Here is a 21,205-nt window from a genome sequence, read left to right as displayed (position 1 = left end):
TAGGCAGCTGAAGTTGTGACAAAAATACCACCCAAAGTGGCAGCTTGTTATGCTTATATGATGTCTTTCCTCTACATGAAATACAAAGAATTGAACTAAAAGTTTCTCAAGTGATTAGCTCTGAATCTCTCTTTGTTTCCCCTATCATAAAACTAGTCTAACTTTATGATTTCATACTTTTAAGTCAGTCTCCTCTGAGGTTAGACTCACCTAGTCATATATCTTAGACTTTGTGAAACTACTCTAGAAATTAAATCCATTTGAAGATTTTCATATCAATGCAACACGGCAAGTTTTAAACATCAGTTTTATCTGTGGTTGTGTTTGACATTGTCACATTTCTTGCTTAAAGTAAAGAAAAAACAACTCAGGAAGACGGAATTCTCAGGAGCTTTTAAAGGCTGCTCCAAAAGCAAACTCGTCCCTTGTTTGCCAGACACTGGAAGATGTTGAACTGCGTCCAGAGCTTTCTCCACTTATTCCTTGAGTGTCAGTTTGTCTCTTTCAATATTAAAATGTTAAATGAAAACAGGGCAGGAACCAGCCTCAGGGCCCAAGACCTGTCATCAGAGGCAACCCTAACAGAATTCCTCTGAAATCATCTTAAATCTCCATCTTAAAACCATTTTGCCTTCTGGATCGCTACATTTCATGGAAAGTGTTCTAAAAATCTCACCGCTCCTAGAGTTCCAGTTTCCAGGCTAAATTTATTTATGGATGGCTCTATTTATGCCATTATTTTCTGTTAGCTTAATTAATTACTTATTATCCCTCACTGGTGCCACCTCTACAGATGTTTTTATAACCGTATCCTCTCTCAGCTTTTATTTACATTCGTTACATAAATGAAACAAGTGCTTCTGGTCTTCTTTTACATAACAACATCTGTATGCAACAAGTGACCAAAACCAGACAAGAAATGCCAGCAATGAAGTCTCACCATGGTCCTGCACAGTGGTAATAACACCCTCCTGTCTCCACTGAAAATGCCTCATCTGGAACATCCTAATATCTCATTTATTCCTTTCATTGAACAGATGACCTGGTCATGCTGTAATGAATGCATACATCTGTCTCCTCCTCATTTTCTCACAACAGTTCATTCCACAACTCACAGCAGAAAATTTTATTAGTCCTTAATTCAGCAAATCCCAGAATTTTTCCGAGTATGATCCCACCTATGGAAGAACAGTGTAAAACAGTCCCCAAAACTAGCACAGTACCAATCCATCAGTTTCTATCTGCTCTGTGGTATCTGTCACTGCCACGACCCCACTCAGAGACAAAATCGCTACAGGTACCACACTAAGTATACAATTAGCACTTTGAAGGTGCATTTCTGCTCCTGCAGTTCTTCAACATCCAAGTTCTTCCTCTGCTATGCCTCTGTAGCAGCAAAGGTGCACAAAAGTGTGTTTTCACCAAACCTATTTAGCATGCTTTTATTCTTCTGTACTAAACTCCTCGGTAAATACATTAAGTGAGGCCGATCTAAAGATTGACACTTACAGAATATATCCTGGTTTGGAGGGAGGTTAGTATGAAATACTTTCTAATAAAAAATGTTTCTCTCCACTACCTTTCCAGTGGAAAGTGTTTCCCAAATCATGCTCAGTACTGAAATGCAACAGGTAAAAGTTACTTGCAAAGATTAATAACTAAAGACAGGTTTCCTCTGATTCTGCTTCAGGGCACCTCTTACTATGATATCCTTAACGCTGACAATTTATGGGAGGTGTGAAATATCCTTGTTAACATGGTGAATGCAAACCAATCCTAATAAAGCTAGAGCCTGACTTCACAAACTGTTACGCAGGCCTAAAACTGGTTTTGTAACACTGCAGACGAAGTTACACAAGGGGATGTAGCATGCTTCTTAGCATGCTTCCTGCGAAGCACTGATGGTAATTCTGTCTGTTGTTCTTCTCTATGGCTCTGCACGGGTGAGTCAGCACCGGTCATGAAGTAGGTTATTGGACCAGACTGCAAATGTTCGTGTTCCACTAACATTTTGAGCAGTTGTCCCACACCCATAAAGACAGATGCCCTGCCAGACTCGCCGGATTGCTATTAACACAATAGTAAAAGTCACTACTTGCAAGTAGTTGCTATTACAGTTAAAAGCTTGCAGACTAGGGATTTTTTTTTACCTTATTTTCTCATAAGCTTAACGAAAGCTTCTAAAGGGTAATAAAGGCCAGAATATCATGTGAATATCTGTCTGGTGAAAATACTAGATATCTTTTCCTCTTTTGATCAGTAATACATTCCCATAGCTATTAAAAATCTCAGCAAAAATACAAACAGAGTATCGACAGGAAAACTTGATTTGGGCATTTTTATTTACCATTAATTAAATTCTTAAATTCTTGCACAATCAACACATTAATGACAATTATGACCCCCTTCCTAAACACATACACACAGAGAGGCATTTTTCCAGCAATATGAGGCAGCATAACCAAGACTCTGAGAAAACTTTTTTTTTTTTAAGTTTTAAAAAGTTCCGTTAAACCCCTTCCATTACTGAGTACATGGACTGAATACCCACTGAAAATGTAGGGAATGAGCAAAGTAATTCTTAATGTTGTGTATCATAATTTTCATTTTATAGTCTCACTCTTCACATGCTTAGCAGTTGCCTAGGGAAAGACTGGGACATGAGGTACAGGGGAATTATTTTCATTGCACATTAAAACCAAGATATTTTTTACAGACCTGTTTTATGGGCTTAGAACTTCAGAAAACCAGGGTTCATCCTTTCTCCTTTTCAGGATTTTTTTTTTCCCAGGAATTTGTTCTCTTTTTAATAATTTGCCCACATTTTGAACAGGTTTTCCTATTGAGGTAGAAATAAAGTCAGACCTCCTGATCACTTTCTGAACAGCATTAAAACAGTGGAATATAATGAAATTACTGGAAGCTGCCCTGCTCTGCTCTCTGTCTACCAAATAGCTACAGCACACTCAGCAACAGTACCAGCTTCCATTCATTGCCTCAAGTTTTCCTAAAACTCAGCTATGAACTGTGAACACATCACACTCATCGTCCGTGCTTCAAGCAGCAACCACAGCGGAGTAAACAGTAAATTCTAAAAATGGCTTTATACTGTGTATAAAGCTTGCACAGTGTAAGTATTTACTGACTGATGCAAGTTTTCCGGTTAAAACTTTCTTATAGAACGGCTGGCAACAACTCCAGGTCAGGGGCAGAGTTAACAGACTGGTTCTGCATGGTCAGTCAGTAGGCTCAGGATCATGCACTTAGAATTTCTGTGATGTTTCTCCTCTGTATTTCTGTATTTCTGATCACTTGTGGCAGAAAATTCATGTGAAATATTAAGTCTAGTCACAGTCCTAGGGCAAAAATTTCTGTTTAGTAATGCCTCATATTTTTAAGAATGGAAGTAACACTGGACTAAACAGACCAAAAATTTCAGCAAACTACTCCAATGTTAGTGAACTCAGTGTTTTTGAATGCATTGCTGAATTGAACTATACACGTTCCTTAATAACAAAACTAAGATACCTACCGGAAAAACAAATGAAAACCAAATCTGTCTCTTTTTCAAAATTTAAATTTTAAGCATGGAGGGTATGATCTCCATGTTTAAAACTATGGAGCTGGGTTTTTTTAAGACAGTCCTCATTTCCACTGTGTAGTTCTCCCCAAGTTCAAGCTTGGGACCTGACCCTCCAGATAGATAACCTTAATATCCCACATTCAGGACAAAGTATGTTCTTTAAGTTCCACCAGCATAGAAACAAACCTTGAAAACCTCAAAAGGTCTTTTGTTGTCTCTGAATGTGTCTCATCTAATCTGCAGTCAAAGTTATCTCATTACATATACTAAATTGCAACCACATGTATAGCCCTGAGTGTATACATCTCTCTCTCTCTCTCTCTCCACACAGGTAAGAGAGAGCTCATAAGAAGCCCCTTCCTCGCTGAGTCCCTGTAGGGAAGTCGTGAACAAATTGATTTTAGCATGAGTTTTGAGTTTGTTGAGCTTTCTGGAATGGTGCCTAGCACCTGTGTGGTGAAAAGCCCAGGAAACCTGACACAGATCAGCCATTTTGGAGGACCGCAGTGCCGAGAGCTGTATATTCAGCAGAGCAGAACTGCAGTTCCAGTATTGCACTTACACACTTTTTCATTCATTACATGTTGCTATTCATGTAAAAACAAAGCATAATTTCAGCATGTCTTTTTCTGAGTTAAAGCAGAAGGCTGTGTGACTACTTCCTTAAGACTTAGCGTGAGAGACCTCACTAAACCCCTGCTACAGCATAAACTTACAAAGAGGAAACCAGGTGAAACAGCCCAGAGACATCACAAACAGTGGCAGAAGCTGAACTGTAGAGAACCTACAATATTCCAAATGTGCTTTGCAGAAGCAGGTGAAAATTATCACCTACACACAGAGGGGTGTCTGTGCTGTGTCTATTGATACCTTCACCTAACAAATTTAATCCTTTGACTCAAGTACTTTGTGCTGTAGAAGTTTCTGTACTGCAACATTGCAAACAACCTATTCAAAGCACCTTTATGTCATTACTCCTTTTCTGGGGTGGATAGAAAGAGTTTCTTTCATTTCTACAGGCTTTGGAGCAGGTTTCCTAGGAAACAGTTTCAGCCAGCCTGGCATGGGTCAGCTTATACCTTATTCCACAGGAGTATCAAACCAGTGCAGTAATGATCAGTGTGTTGACCATTATGGCCAAGTAGTGTGGATACTCTAATACTTGAAGCAATGCTACAATGTCTGTACAAAAGCAGAAATAGCAGATGCTGTCAGGACAATGACACTCCTGATACTTTTTAGCAAGAATAATTGACCAGAGCATATACCACCTTTTTACTGGCCAAACACTTCCAAAATGTTCTGTGAGTTACAAGTCTACTTCTCCTGATAAATTCATAACCTTGTACAGTCATTTGTGGAATAACAGAAATAAACTAAGTGCATCAAATGCAAAATATCCCTTGGCATCACTGACATTAACGATTTCCTTTCAACTCCATTTAAATTAAAATAGGACCGGGGGACATTTTTTTTGTTTGTTTGCTTTTTCTTAGGTGGTAATAAACACTTTTGCTTTGACCTTTGAAAGGAAAGATGTTACTACCATTGCAAATGCGTAATTATGATGGCAATAAAAGAATAGCTTTAACTGTTTTTTTTCTGAACAGAATTTTGCCATGCATTTTAAACAAGTACAGTCTGGGAATAATTCATTTCATCTTCATGTAACACAATTTTATTCCTATCAACAGAAAAGAGAAGAAAGAGGTTTTTCAAACTATATATTAAATAATCTTCATTCTTTGCCATGATGTTCTTGTGCCAAAATTACAGAGAAATATGGTAAACTTCAAAATGGTTTCTAATTATAAAAATCATTTATTTAATTCCCCTGAGCGAATAAGCTGAAAATAAAGCAATCCAAAAGACTGTAGGCTTTCCATATGAAATAAGAGCCTGTGCTCCTTGTTTGAAGATAACCAAAGGTATCCATCTCATTTTAGGTTCAAGATGGCAGTTTCCATTGATAGGAGCCCACATAAAGCAGACCACGTTTAGGGATACTTTTGCATAATTCATTGGCATAATTCGGCATAGCCTTATTTGCTTATTGCACTGTTCAATATAAGGTCTAGTTTCCAAGAGGAAAAATTCACATGTGCCAATTCTTCTGAAGTCTTATATGGAAAATTCAAGTGAGTCTTAAAACATTGGCAAGGCTCTGGGAGAGCCTTCAATGAGGATTAAAGGTCCCAGAACACTTGTGGCAGAAAGTAGACTTAAGAACCAACTACTCCTATAGGGAAAACAAAAGAAGATACGATTATTTTGTTTCCCCCACACCAAATCTCATCTCTGCTTGGAAGCAAGGAAGTGAAGTGTGCGCCACTACTCATTCCAAGTCATATCTACAGAAGGAAATTATTGTAAAATAAGTGATGGTGTGAATTTTAAGTACAAAAGCACTAGATTGGCTTTTTCACTTTTTTTCAGCACTAGATCTCAGGTGGATAACCATATCCAGTAATGCCAATCCCACAAGCAGCCACTCAGAGTCATTTTCTAAAGAACATAGACTTCTTACATTACTCAGTGCTGAAGACCAAGGCAATGATACAAGGCCACCTACCTTTACTTGTCATCTAGGTTACAGAAAAAAACTTTTTTCATCTGAGCAGCAGACACTAGCATATTGTCTAATATCTAATAATCTTTTGTGAGAAATTAAGACATCTCTTTTAGATAAAGTAACATAAGACTTGTGGCAACTTTTCTTCCCTGTCCCCTATCAGATGCTTGTAAAATCATTTCTTCTCAAGGAAAAAAGCCTGAGCAAAAGATTTACCCCTTTTCTTCAGTGGAATAGATATTTCTTGACATGTTGAGAGAATCTTAAAGTCACTATCAAAGTTGTTTTCCACAGAACATTAGAAAAGTATCATTTAAAAATGGCAGTAGCTAAGACCATTCATGAAAAATGTCAGAACGGCTTTGATTTGGGGGGACCCCACATTTTAGCATTTGTAAGACAGCAATCCGATTCAAAGCTACTTCATACTAGAACAGAATATCTTTTTCAACTTTACAGCTTAAATAAAGTAAGTGATTGTGAATTCTGTCTGTAGCAAGGGATTATGCAAACTGAAATGAAAAGTAGTGTCTTTATTTCAAGCAACTGAGAAAAAATGGATGGAAAGTATAAGTCAGAAGAATAGAATGATTTGTTGAGCACTGGAATTGACAAGTACCTTACCTGACTGAAAGACTTCCAATCTTTTTGATTCTTTCTCCTTCTAAATGTGCATCTCCTTCAGCTATTAAGAATCTATCCTTTCTATGGGCTAAAAGTGCACAGAAAATCCCTGAGCTTGTCACAATTATATGAAAACCCACAGCACTTGGTATCTCAGAAAACAGTCCTATCTCTGTACTAATGCCAGTAGAGTTACCTTTGAATCCTAATTTTCTTGCAAAAGATAGATAGTTTACTCCAACTAAGCGTTGTGGAGAAGCAAAAGACATAATGGAGTTCCTTTCTCTCTGGTGCTTAGTGCACAAGTGCCATGTATGTCCCCAGGATTGGGAAGTGGATTTACTGATTGCATCCTAACACGTTGGGAGAAACACTTTGTGCAATGTCAGTTTGGTATTTTACTTCTTCCAAAAGAGCACAGACCAGAAAGAGAAACACATTATGACTCCCAGAGATTATCTGTGACCTGTGTTTAAGTGGTATTCACATGGACAAATCATATCCATGACTGGGTAAACCAAGACATTCTTACACTGTATGGATCTTAAAGTATTTGCCGTGTTTCTCATTTACATCTGCATAACACCTAGGAGTAAAACTTCCAAAACTAATGAAGTTATAGTGAGTGATATTGGTGCAAATGAAATCAGAAGCCAAATTCCTGACCTTGTAGAAGCAGCAATATCAAAGATGACTTAGAAAGGCAATAAGGAGCTGCAGTGCAGATCGAAAAGGAAATAATTCCCTGGCCTAAGTCTCAGGTATTGATGGCAAATCAATACCTTGCAATCTGAATTGTTATAGCCCCCCAGCATCAACTGAGTCTCTCATAAAAGTGTATTTTATTCCTAATCTTTCGAGAGCTGTTCTCAATGCTACATCTCAATCAGACTCATTTTTCTAGTTATTCCTCATGCAAAATAAAAACAGGAGGAAAAAAAATTTATTTGCTGCTCTTTGTGAGTGTAGCAGAATCTGTTAGCTCCTTTTCACTTTTACTGCTTCAAATGTTTCACAACAAAAGCAAACCTGCAAACTCCAATTCCAATGACTTTATCTCTCTTTTGTTCTTTTAAATACATTTTTTTCTCATTACATATCATTCATTAATGGTAGAATGCTTCTTAGACATAGGCAGAAGTACATCAATATCAGCGTAACGTGTTGATGAAAATCAAAATATAAAATACTTCGATTTTCCATCATATTCCAAATCTAGCCTCAAGACTTGCCTCAAGGTTGCACAACTGAGAGACTCAGTACAACTCATTTTAACAAAAATCCTGGAACAGAAAAAAAACCCTTTCCTCCGGCCGTGCTGCCCACAGTACACAAGGGGAGATTGAACAGAACACCAGGGGAAAACAGTGCCACTGGGACTCAGGTTGGTGATGCTCACTGCAATCACACATTTCGGAAAGCTCTGCGGTGAAATGGTGGCAGGAACAGAGCTAGACGTTAAGCACAACTGAATTCAGTAATTTTCTGGATTGCTTGCTTCAGAAATGCTTCCTAACGCACACGAGCGAACCTTTATTAATGACTTCTATGCAACACAGAACACAGGAGATAGCAATTGAAAAATGGTAGTATCTCAAAAAAAAAAAAAAAAGGCAGAACAGGCATATTAAAAAGAAACAAAATAAAAGAACTTTGTATTGTCAGAGCCACAGGTCTAAATACTCCAAACAAAAAAAACATTGAGGCTCTGTTTTATACTCTTCAGTTGAACCTGCAAAGTGTCATTGGAGATTTTTTAGTGAAACATCACAGCGTACTGGGAAGAGACAATCAGGCTTTTGCAGCAAATTCATGCTTGGCCTGTTTCACTTATTTTCCCTGTGCCCTAATTGAGCCTAACAGTTTACTGGCACTCATTCATCAGGATTTATACCAAGTAAAATCAAGATGCACTGGGTTCATCGACTTTGAAGGCAGTTTCTGTTCATAGTTATTGATATCATCAAGAAATGAAACTTAACACTGGAAAGACCAAGGGGATGGACAAGAACCACAGCCATAAACTGTAAGGTATGGCCTTGCACACTGCGCAGTTCCTGAAGGAAGAAAGGAAATAGGGAATAATCTCCCTCCATTTCAGCTTCCTCTTATTCTTCTTTGCCTCCATTTCTGCCAACACATACTCGTTCTTAGCTGATGAAATGAGGACAGAATAGTGCTTTTTGATTCCTCTCATAACCTCTGTGGTTGACTTCAAATTCACCTGTAACTGCCCTGTGTTTCAAACAATTCTATGCCACACAGACTTGCAACATCTCACTTTTCTTCTTAGGTAACACGACAATGAGTACATTGTACTATATAAATACTCAAAAGAATGACAACTCAACCTTGACTTTTCTTAAACATCCCTTTTGCTGGAAAAATTAGCACCTTTTTGTTCCAGGAAAAAATACTTTACACATTAATAATGAAACACTGTTGCATGTCTCCCCCTAAACATGCATATATTACCATTCACTTCAGTGAAACTCAGACTGATACAGCCTTATCTGAGAGGAAAGTGATACTTCAAATTTTTAGGTAATTTTTGCTATTTATGAAAAACAGCTGCAAACCTGAATGATTAAGAATGTAGTGTGCTTCACTCTCTGTCATTCCGGTGTCTTGTTACTTCACAAATTAAATCAAACACTAATGGCCGTCTAAAACAATCTTTTCCTTGTCTAGTTTAACTATTTGCTTCAGAAATTTCTGGTTTCATTATGATGATGACTTAATATTTAATCATGAATTTCCTGACAGAAACAGCAAGAAGAGAATTTTATGCTGATTTCACTGTTTTTAAAGACAGTGGGTTTTTTTAAACAAAACATTAACCTTGCAGGAAAAGATGTGATTTTCTGGGGGTGATTTGGCATTTTTCATTTAAGAACTTTAAAAAAAAAAAGTTAAAAGGTTTAATATAAGAATCAAATTGCCTGAAATTGTGACAAAAATTTTTTAGTTGAGGATTTTCTTTGTGTCATACTGTAAATAGTTATTTTGGGATTTCTGTTTCCCTGAAGAAAACCTGAAATATTACATTTGGATTAAACCAAAACTTAATTCATTTTGTGTTCATTTTTGAGTGCAGCAGTTGAAATCGAAAAGCTATTATTTGTACAGCCTGTGAAGGTTTATTAGCTTTAGGAGACCTTTACGTAGACTCTTGAAGCACTGCTTGCCTTGCCCTTCGATATAACACAGAAAACTGGCCAATAATAATTTGGATGTCAGAAAAAAGACAAACAACTTTCTTTTGAAAATGTTGTTAACACAATTTAGTATGCCAAACTGGCAACCTGAACTCTTACTGTGATTTCTAGTAGCTCGGGGCATGAGTGACTCGGTGTTCAACCAGATTAAGCTACATTTATTGCTGGAAAGCTCCACTGTTTCAGTTCTTAAGCACGGTACAGATGAAATGTTCAGTATAAATATGGATTTGCCTGATTATACTTTGAAAATCTGGATACAAAAATCAGGCCTCAAATCCTTCTATTTAGTACCTATGATATTCCAATGATAAATAATTTTAGGAATAATTTCACGTGCACAGCTGGTACTGCAGGAGGTGATTCACATGCACAGCCCAGCCCATCTCTAGTTTAAAGCCCTCTTCACCAGCTTGGCAAGCCTATGACCGAAGATGCTCTTCCCCTTCTCTGACAGATGGACCCCGTCAGCCCCCAGTAGACCAGGTTTCTCAAAGCGAGTCCCATGGTCTAAGTAGCCGAAGCCCTGGCTGGGGCACCAGTCCTGTAACCATTTGCTGACTCGCCAGATTCGATTGGTCCTTTCAAATTATGTTGTTGTATGTGTGGACAGATGCCCCTTTTGTATCTTTAAGTGATGATCGGTATATGTATCAGTAATAATAAGCATTCTCATAAGCAAAATGTTGTCCCAGCCAGCAGGAAAGCTCATAAACTGGTGCCAGATACTAAATGAAAAATTGCTTTATGTTTCCCACAGGAAGATGTAATATGAATTAAGGACGGTGCCATGATGTTTATATGTAAAATGATTTAATTACGTTAGCTGAAATTTTATAAAAATATCAACCTAAGACATGTAGGTATGGGAAATTTCAGCTCTTTTTTTTTTTTTTCCTGGTAAAACTACAAACAGTAGGAAACGGCACCTTGTACAGAGAAACGAAAGGAAGTGTTGCTAGCAATCCCTATTATTCCTCAGTATCCACAGTACAAATGAACAAGAGACCTCCCGGCACAGGCCTATCATGTCTGGTTTCCTTTTACCTACAAAAAGAAAATCTGTTGTGTAAACTTGTGACATATTGTACTGAAAAAGGTAGCTGGGCTAGTATTTAACATAGCTGAAGAGGGAAAGACAGGAGTGAAAATTTTACGTGACCCGCAACTTTTCTTCTTGTGTTTCAAGCACAAAACAGAGGTCCTCTTCATTTCTGTTTAATGGAAGCTATGGAAGCTAACAGATGTTACGATGCCTGCAGAAAACAACAAATGATAATCACCAGCCAAGGAAATTGTTAGCCTCTGAAATTAAACAGGTTACTGCAGTTGCTCATTTCCTACAACCTAGTGTTTACTCAAATCACATCTAATCACTGGGGACAAGGAATATACTTGCAGACCACAGCAGAAAAAGACACCAGGGTCAATAAAGGCCAAACGAGGTGTCCAAATAAAACACCCTGTAACCTTATTCCATGATTACGTGTACAGAAAAAAGTAGTATTTTAGATAGCCAAATATAAGTAAGCAAATACATTTCTTGGAAGAATCAATACAAATAAAGTTAGAGAAGATTTTCATGTTATTTTCCTTAGGAAAAGGAGGATCTCCAGCCAAGGGGAAAAAAAAAGAAAATAAACAGAAATTTAGGAAAGTCAGATTAAAAGGAAAACTATATAAAGGCATATTTGTCTTTGCTTTGACTTACTTTAATAATCAAATGCAAGAAAATTATTAATGGATGTTGAAATGCTAGTCTAAATACAATAGGCTAATGTATATTATAAAATAGCATTATTATTTCCTTCTTTCAGGTGGTAAAAATGATGATTGTGGTTGTGCTGACATTTGCCATCTGCTGGCTGCCCTACCACATTTACTTCATAGTTACTGGGATCTATCAACAATTAAATCGGTGGAAATACATTCAGCAAATCTATTTAGCCAGCTTTTGGCTTGCCATGAGCTCTACAATGTACAATCCCATTATCTACTGCTGTCTTAATAAGAGGTAAGAGCTGGTTATGAAACAGTTGGTGTGCATAACTTCAATGAGAATATAAATGGTTTAAATGGGATAAAAGACAAAGAATTTTCACTTGAATAGTTTTCAGTTAGCAGGAAACAAAACAAAACAAAACAAAAACCTTTCTTTAGGTTTGTACTTGCAATGAATCCCAAAAAACCAAATGCGCACTTCCAATAAATACTTTGGTCTACTTAAAATTTCAGAGCAAAATTCAGTATTCAGAAACCAAACCTTCCTGTTTCCATATACAAAATTTAAAATCTATAGCAGTTTAATATTTTTTGGCTTGCAAAACATTAAAATAAAGAAGTAAAGACAGTCATTAGTGATATACAGTGTAATCTGTGTGTTCACTAACTAACTGTAGCCACAAATTTGTTTTGCAGGAAGGATATCATATAAAATGTGATTTACTGTGTATTTTATACCTTACCATTAGATTTCTACTGAGCTCTGAGGTCTGTAACAGGCTAATAAATATTTATATTCTCATTACTCAATAGCAAATTACAGTACTGTTTGATAGCAATGCATTATGCTCTGAATTTCAAAAGCATTGCACTGGTTGAGTTTGGTGAGATTTTACAGATATTTGGCAGTTTGAGACTACTGGATTGCAGAATGAAATCATGTTTTTCGTTTCAGCCTGTAGGACCAGGGTCTAAACAAACATCATCCTGACCATCCTATTTTTCAGTATTTCTTCTAGTATTACTGGATAAAGACCACCAAGAACAATGAATTAGTTCACAAACTCAGTCAGTATGAATCGGTACTGAATAAGTAATCTTAAATATTATTTGAAATCTCTTTTGAATGAGCTGCCAGTGACAAGTTTAATTGCTGACGAGTTTTGTGCCAATTTTGTTAAATATTTATAAAACCCCAGTAAAGATCATGCAATACATGTCAAAAGGAGTCTAATCAAAAATGAAGTGACCAAATCCTGGTGAGTTTTTATTGGTGTAAAAACACTGGAGTCTGCCTCCTTGATGAGAATAGCTTATGATGCTTAACATTCATAGTCTTTTAAAATGTCAAGGTAATGCATGATTTCATATAGCTTTCTGCCCCTTTTGATCATTTACAACTGTTTAAAGAAGAGGTAAAGTTTTAGTATGACGGAATGAAATCTTAACTCAAATGGCAAATTTCCCATTGATTTCAACAGAAACCAGATTTCACTGGGTGTCCAGTGTCTGCAAAACCAAAAGCAAGGAAGAACCAGGCCTCATATTTTCTCAATTACAACCATAAACTCTCTAAAACATTGCCATTTTCTTCAAAAACTTTTTATGGCACAGTTACAACAGACGTTATTCATAGAAAATTAATATCTCTGATGTGGCTTATGTTGACACTCGTACACTGCAAAATTAAACGTCTGGATTAAAGAATACAAGTCAACAAAAATTTTGTAATTTTGAGACACGCTAAAGGTCACCTTGTTCAGAATTTAATGCAAGAATGAAATATTGGTTAAAGTTTTCTTATAATTATGTTCCATATTGAAATCAAGAAGCCTGAACATCTGCTTCCTTTTCATGCAGTAGTAAAATACAGCCTGTTGCTGGGAGTCAGATCAATTCATCCAGTACTATTATCTCTGCTGGATCTAGTATCAGACAGAGTTACACCACCTATCCCAGCCTCATCTTCCAAGCTAATTAGGATATTACTTACATATATAGATAAAGACAGCATTATTTCAACCATGCCCTGAATGAGAAAGAGGATAGAAGGTGAGATAAAAAATAATACAGCCTAAAGATGTTTGGGTTTTACAGCTTCCTTCACTAAATCCATTTCCATCAGAGGTTCTTTCTGTATTTTTCATAATGTTGACTGCATCTAAACAGAGGAATGCTGAATAGCAAGCTACCTGCTCATTTGTTATCATGTGACAGCTCTGAGGCAAACTTAAAAAATTGAGGAGGAAAGAAAGTTATTTCTGTGAGATCAGTCAACTTTCACTGAAAAAGTAATCTAAAATTTTATCTATAGTCATCACTATGGCAGCTGACCCATTGCTCCAAAAAGCTTACAGACACAATAAATAACAGAGCTGATTGTTGAAACAAAAACAAGAGAAACAAGACAAGTGAGAAAGTCTGATAAGTTTTAGGTCTAGGTGAAAAGGTGTTCTTTTTCAGGTTACACATAAATATACAACAAATTGTTTTTCTAATATATTTAACTTCTATTCTGGAAGTGCATCCATACAAAAAGTAATAATAGTCTTTATAGTAAATCTCTGCCTCTGAATTGAAATAAAAAGTAACCCTGTATGAATATTGCAAGCACTAATGTGCTAAAGCCTCAAAATTCCTGTTTATGCATTGTTCACATTCAGTGTTTAACTTTCTAGGATCTTCTTTAATTATTACAAATGATTTTCCAAATATTTTATATGAACAATTATTCGTCATTACATCATTCCCATTTAAGCACCTCTGTTAGAGAGGGAAACACAGAAGGGATATTGGAATCTGGAAGCTGGGATGGTATTTTAGAGAAAAGAATGCTACCAAGTTTCTTGCTGAGAGAAGACGAAAAGATAGGTGCAGATTTCATCATAGGTCAAATCAAAACAGTTTCTGTGAAGACAGCACTATGAAAGCTGGTATTTATTTATTTAGGCATGGGCAAAGGAAGGGAAATTGAGTATCAGGAAAATACCAATGTTAAAATGCAGGGAAAGTATATAGAAAATCAGAAACAGAAATGAGCTGTTACCACTGTCTTTTACCCTACACAGACTTTAGTCAAGTAAACTCCCACTAACTTCACCACAAACAGGATTAGGGGCGAGATAACTAGCCGAGTCAGTGTCCCGTCAGCATGGTAGATGTTTTCAGATAAAGGCCTGTGGCTGGCTCTCACAAGCACAGGCTTTCACCAAGCATCCTTCCTCCCAGGTTCCGAGCTGGCTTCAAGCGAGCTTTCCGCTGGTGCCCCTTCATTGAGGTGTCCAGCTATGATGAGCTAGAGCTCAAGGCAGCCAGGTTTCATCCCACCCGGCAAAGTAGCCTATACGCTGTGTCCAGAATGGAGTCCAGCATGACAGTGGTGTTCGACACTAATGATGGAGACAGCACCCACGCCAGCCGTAAGAAAAGAGCAGCTCCGAGGGACACGAGTTTCAATGGCTGTTCACAGAGAAATTCCAAGACCGTCTCCACAACCTCAAGTCTCACCAGTTCACTGCACACATCAGTAAGTGATTATTCCTAAGCATTTCATGGTGGCAGTTGCCAGAAGGGCAGCACTGGACAATGCTCTCCTACTTTGGGACTAGATATTCATACCACAGGAAAGCAAACATAATTCCACTGATGAACCATAGCTATAAATATTGTGAAACTTTTAGGCATCGCTTACTTTTCTGCTTTGGAGAGAAAGAGGAATTTGAAGACATATGTATGCATCAGGCCGAAAGCACAGTCGCACCTTATACACGGCAATGTTTGTAGGGATTATCTAAAATAAGCCAATGGCAAGAAAAACATTGTTTCAGATGTATTTGACCTGTGGCATTTATGTTTCACCTACTGAAACAGGCTCCTTGTCCTGGTTTCGGCTGGAATAGAGTTAATTTCATCCTAGTAGCTGGCATAGTGCTGGGTTTTGGATTTAGCATGAGAATAATGTGATAACACACTGATGTTTCAGTTGTTGCTAAGCAGTGTTCGTACTAAGTCAAGGACTTTTCAGCTTCTCATGCTCTGCCAGCGAGGAGGTGCACAAGAAGCTGGGAGGGAGCACAGCCAGGACAGCTGACCCAAACTGGCCAAAGGGACATTCCATACCATATGACGTCATGCTCAGCATATAAGCTGAGAGGAGTTGGCTGGGGGGCAGCAACCGCTGCTCGGGGACTGGCTGGGCATCGGTCGGCGGGTGGTGAGCAGTTGCATCACCTGTGGGGTTTTTTTTCTTCCCCCTGGGCTTTTGTTTCTCTCTCTCTCTGTCTCTTTTCTTGTTTTACTTTCCATTACTATTACTACTACTTTTTTTTTTTTTTCCCCCCAAGTATTAAACTGTTCTTATCTCAACCCACGAGTTTTCTTACTTTTGCTCTTCTGATTCTCTCCCCCATCCCACTGGGGAGATGCCAACTGGGATGCCAACTAGTTGCCAACTGGCGTTAAACCACAACACTCCTTTACTTATTGAAGCTGAAATGTATGATGTTTTCTATTATGAGTGTATTAATTCTACAATAACGAAATTACATAAAATCTGATTTAAAAAATTTCTTCATAATGAAGACCTAATGAGCCCCAAGTCTATTCAATTGTTTTACAATTTTTACCTATTCCCAGGCAAATAGACAAAATGAAGTTCACGTGAATGAAGTTCAGGTCTGTCTGCAACAGTACAATTTTTCAAATATATATGAAAAATGTTTTTTTAAAAAGGAGGACATCTCTAAAAGACTAAGTTAAATTCTACTGAAGTTTCTATATTAGTGAACTTTAGATGCCAATGGAATGTGTACTTCCAGCAGGAGGTATTGCTTAGATGAATGTCCTATAGCTTTGTATCTTAGTGCTAAGGGTAAGATCTTCCTCCAGTGACCCTAACAGGAGCTTTGTGATTGACTTTAGAAAGGTCAAAAGATTTTAAACTGGAGATTCACATATAAGAAAAATACCACTGTGGCTATGAACTCTTCTCTGCAGAAGATACAGTAACATGTTTCACTATGAAACACCTTCACCAGGAAAAAAAAATATTTGGGCTATTTTCGCAAATTTTCCATAGCTAGATGCATGTAAAAATACTCCTCTGTCTGCATCTGACAACATGTTAGGCATTATTACACAGACTCTTTCCCACCCAATTCAGTCAAAATCCACTGACCATCGCTGTTGCAACGAAAGCTGAACTTAATACAAAAGGGGCCAGAGGGCAGCCTTTGTTTTAGATAAATGGCTATATCAGTTGCGTGGATCAACTGGTCGCGTGAATGTTTGTTCTCAAACAGTTAATCAAAACTTAAGCAAAAGAATGTGAATGTCTTCCTGAGTTAGTCAGACCAGCACAGGGGAGTGTACACGTGGCTCAACCCGACACAGTACCAAAGCTGAGCAGTTAACAAAGAGAAGTTTGAAGAGAGAAAGGCTTGAGCTGCCTTTAGTCCACATTCCTTCCGAGCAACTGGGGACGCCCAGCATTGTGACATTGAGCATATCATAAAAGACTAGTAATGAGAACCATGTTTGTATTGTGATTCATCTGTATAGTTAATTGCTGTATTCTGCTATGTGTAATTTGTATTTGTATTGTGATTTTAGTGCATTGCTGTATCACTCTGCTAAATCAAAATCCTGCTTAAGGTCAAATATCCTCAAATAAGTAAATCTGGTATTTAACATTAAACCCTCCACGTGTGGAATAACTGAAGAACCTGGTCATAGAGTATTGTACTCTGATAAAGATGTATCACCATTCCAGACTCACACTTCTCCTATCCAAGGCCTGATCTTAAATCCACTGAAGCAAAGAGCTCTGTTCATTAATGGCTTTCTTTTGAAATGCCAATTCATGCTTTTCAACAGTCTGCATTTCTGAAAAAACAGCTCTATTTTCCATCATGCCATAATCGTACTCTCACTTTTTCTTTAAAAAAAAAAAGTGTATAGCAATCCAGCAAGTGTCATGCAATGCCTACAAAAATATTTTTCTATTTTTTCCCCTGAAATACTCTGTTTTAAGAATTTAAAATCTTCACAGGTGTTTTAACAACTGTGCTGAGAAGATTCAGGATAGCCACACACACAAAAAAATGAACATAAGCATATTAACCCGATGGTAATATATTAAAAACATGCTGTAAAGACCTCTGTCTGCTCATGTGCAACTTTTGAGGAACATACATGCAGAAAATGTATAGTTGTTAAATAAACTGTCTTTTCTAACTATGGCTATTACAAAATCAGTGTTGATAAACATCAATGCACAAATGTAAGTTTGAACAATATGGTTGTAGTGAGATGAGTTTATCGTTTTTAAATGTAGGGTATAAATCTTAAAAAGCTGTATATAAAAACACAGCATCACAAATGTACAAAACATCATCCTCATATAACTTTTATGATCCTTGGTTGACAAATATTGAGGAAGCAATGGTGGCTCCCTTACACCTGTGTCTTTAATTAGTGAAAAAATTTCACTTTACTAAGTGTTTTAGGACATGACGTTCTGGATAAGCAATCCATTGATAATCTCACTATATTTTGGTGGGGTAGGGGTGTCAAAAACACCCTCACCATTCCTGCAGTTCTCCTCTGAATTTACAGGATATTCCTGTACAACAAATGAAGAAATCTTTGCTCTTAATCACAGCATTGCTTTAACAAAACATTACAATGATAGACGGTGCAAATCCATCTTTCTGTCTCAGCCTCAAAAAACGTGAAGGGTTACACAGTTAAACAAGTAGCACAGCAAAAGCTGTGACTGAGAGCAGATTGCATTTGAAGGACTATTTCTGAACAAATGTTTTCAGTAAGTGTCCTGGTCACTATAAAATTCATTATAGGCCTCCTGACACCCTCACTGAAGGTAGAGGAAATCAAGTCATCCTCTGTTTGTGCCAATAAGATTGCTCAAAGTAGTAGCCTGCATGCAGTGCACATGCTTCTGTGTGATTGCTGGTGCAGCACTGTAGCAGTCTCATGTCTGCACTGCAACCTTCACTCCACATTCTTTGCTTTTCCTGAGAGGTGAGTTAAGGAAAACAGACAGGTACAAAGCTGGCTTCCTACTGAGAGGGGCATAATACTACTCTAAAACAGCCACAATTCAAGAGCATCAGGAAAGACCTTCTGATCTTGAAGACCTTCTGCGGCATGAGTCCTTCTCATGTATAAGAGTTCCTACTGCTTCAGCCCAGGCTCCTACCGGAGTCTGCCTCTAAAATGTTTATCTGATGAAAAGACTTCATTGCTCCCTGAACTACCATCTTGCAGTGAGGTTCCCTTGGTACAGGACAGGTTTAACTTTCACATCTCCAGAGACAGTATGTTCAGCATCAGTTTTCTCTGTCATTCCCTTAACATTGGCTAAACTTGTATAAAAAAAAAAAACACAAAAAAAAGCCAGAGTGACAGAAAATGAAACATGACTACATTTAAACACAGATCTTCAAAACTCATTTCATGAATAGAGATTTATAATACCTTTGTCTCAAGTCTTCCATATAAAAGCATGATGTTGAGAGGAACAATGAACTCCGAGTGTGCTCAGGGTACTCATGCAAGATGCATTCAGTAGATTGCAGCCTGTAGCTATTTGGTAGGAATCCCTTGACAGCCTCCCTTCCAGTCCACTTAAGTCTTATTGTCAGGGTTAGGAGGCATTGGCAGAACTGCACGTCATGAGCTATTTGCAGCATGTTTACATCTGATAACTAAATGTGTCCATTGAGGAAGGTCATTGACCAATACCACTACACATTTTCAAAAATAACTTACAAAAGGAAGTGGTATAGAAAAGAAGAGCAAAACACAAGTTTTGGAAGTTGCCTTTTTTTTAATCTAGATAAAAACATTCAGGTGTTTTGGACACGGATGTTTCTCCTTTAATACCGGTGAATTTCATTCACAGCAGTAAACAAGATCCTCCTATTTCACTGATACAAATTTCAAAACCTTTCAGGCTGTTCCCTCCAGGAACTACAGAGTTTATAGAAACACTTGTTCCCGTCACATTTATTTCAAGACTTTTGAAGTTGCTCCAGCTCAGGTAGAAATTTAAATCTGCTGTACTACTTCCTCTGGTTCAAGATGAGCTTTAAATTTAGAGTCCTGATTAATATGTGCTGTTTGTTAATGAATACCTCCACATATTGCTACAAAAGATGCAGGAGATACTGCTTAGGATACACCACTATTTACAAATGTTGGGTGAGTTCCTTGTATTAAATAATGCATTCTGTTCAATTTAAGTCTTCCTGTTCATGAGCAGGTTCAAGTGGTTCTATGTTCATAATTCAAAATGATTTGTTGAGTGCAGTCAAAGATAATTCTTTGTCAGTCTATGAGCAGTTGCTGTGGGTATTTAAATTCAAATTGTTTCAGATGAGTTCATATATCACATGGTATACTGTTATTGGCTAATTGGATTGCCTCTCTCCTATCTATAAGACTGAAACATGCATATTGGATTACAACTGGAATCAGACTTCCCAAAGCAAATGGTTACATTTACAAATACCAAACTTGCCTGTTATGACCACTCTGTAACATAGCCTCTGGAATCATTATTTCCAAGTTTCCCAGCAGTAAGTTTTTCACTGCAATATTTGTGATGCAAACGAAAAGGGACACCAGCATCAGTCACATGAACTGTATTTCCAAAGCACGCTCACTTTGAAAATTCATGTTGCCCAGCCTGCTTGGGTTTACATGCTTTAGATTATTAAAAAAACCTAATCATTTAATCAATAGGCATTCACCAACTGAACGCTACAAATCTGTTAACACTTGAAATACTCAGCAGCTCTTCTATAACATTGCCCACAAATTCATATGCAAATGAGAGTAACAACAGATCAAGTCTGTGGATACTATACAAACCAAGACTCCAGGCCAGCTCCTTCCCGAATGCAGGGGAAAACTTCCTGCAGAGCATCTCCAGATTGGCAGAGGTTCTGCCAGATGAGCTCTGACAAGCCGAGGACAGGGAAAGGTTCCAGCATCAAAGGACTTCACAGAGCAGCCTAGCCAGCAGCTCTTTCCTGTCTGCAATACTGAAACCTACCTCTTGGATGTTAACTGAAAAACTTAGGGCAGCCAGCAACACCTCAAAGATCAAAGGTACTGCTTTTCCTTGGCCTGAAGCTCTACTCAGTAGGGCCTTACACTAGAAAAAGGAAGCTTTGTATTCAGAAGTGTGTTCTAATATGTTCACAGCGTTCATTCATTTTGTTCGAGTTTGGAATCTTAAAAACATTTAGCCAAGTTTATCACCAAGAAGTGATGGGCCAGGTGAGGCTACCTGCCTGGAGCAGTTGTCCTGGGGCTTGGTGACTTCAACACGGCAGAAAGGAAGTGATCTTCACTTCTCTCCCTATGCCCCGCACCCCAGCACCCTCAGGGCTACTAACCAATGCCACTGCTGTCACCTAACCAGCTAATATGTATGGGGCAGCAGGACCAGTACTGTCA

At 37.8% G+C, this 21,205-nt stretch overlaps 1 protein-coding gene across 1 annotated transcript in view; it reads left to right on the top strand.

Moving 5' to 3' along the window:
* Positions 1 to 15,263, top strand: part of TACR3 (tachykinin receptor 3) — a 38,628-nt gene extending 23,365 nt beyond the window's left edge. The window contains exons 4-5 of the mRNA XM_076337643.1: positions 11,815 to 12,011; positions 14,948 to 15,263. Of these exons, the coding sequence (XP_076193758.1) occupies positions 11,815 to 12,011; positions 14,948 to 15,263 (513 nt within the window). The remainder of the gene's footprint in view (positions 1 to 11,814; positions 12,012 to 14,947) is intronic.
* Positions 15,264 to 21,205: the final 5,942 nt, after the last annotated feature.

This window comes from Aptenodytes patagonicus, chromosome 4, assembly GCF_965638725.1.
Source record: "Aptenodytes patagonicus chromosome 4, bAptPat1.pri.cur, whole genome shotgun sequence".
NCBI classification, from domain to species: domain Eukaryota; kingdom Metazoa; phylum Chordata; class Aves; order Sphenisciformes; family Spheniscidae; genus Aptenodytes; species Aptenodytes patagonicus.
This window is presented reverse-complemented; position numbering and strand designations above follow the sequence as displayed.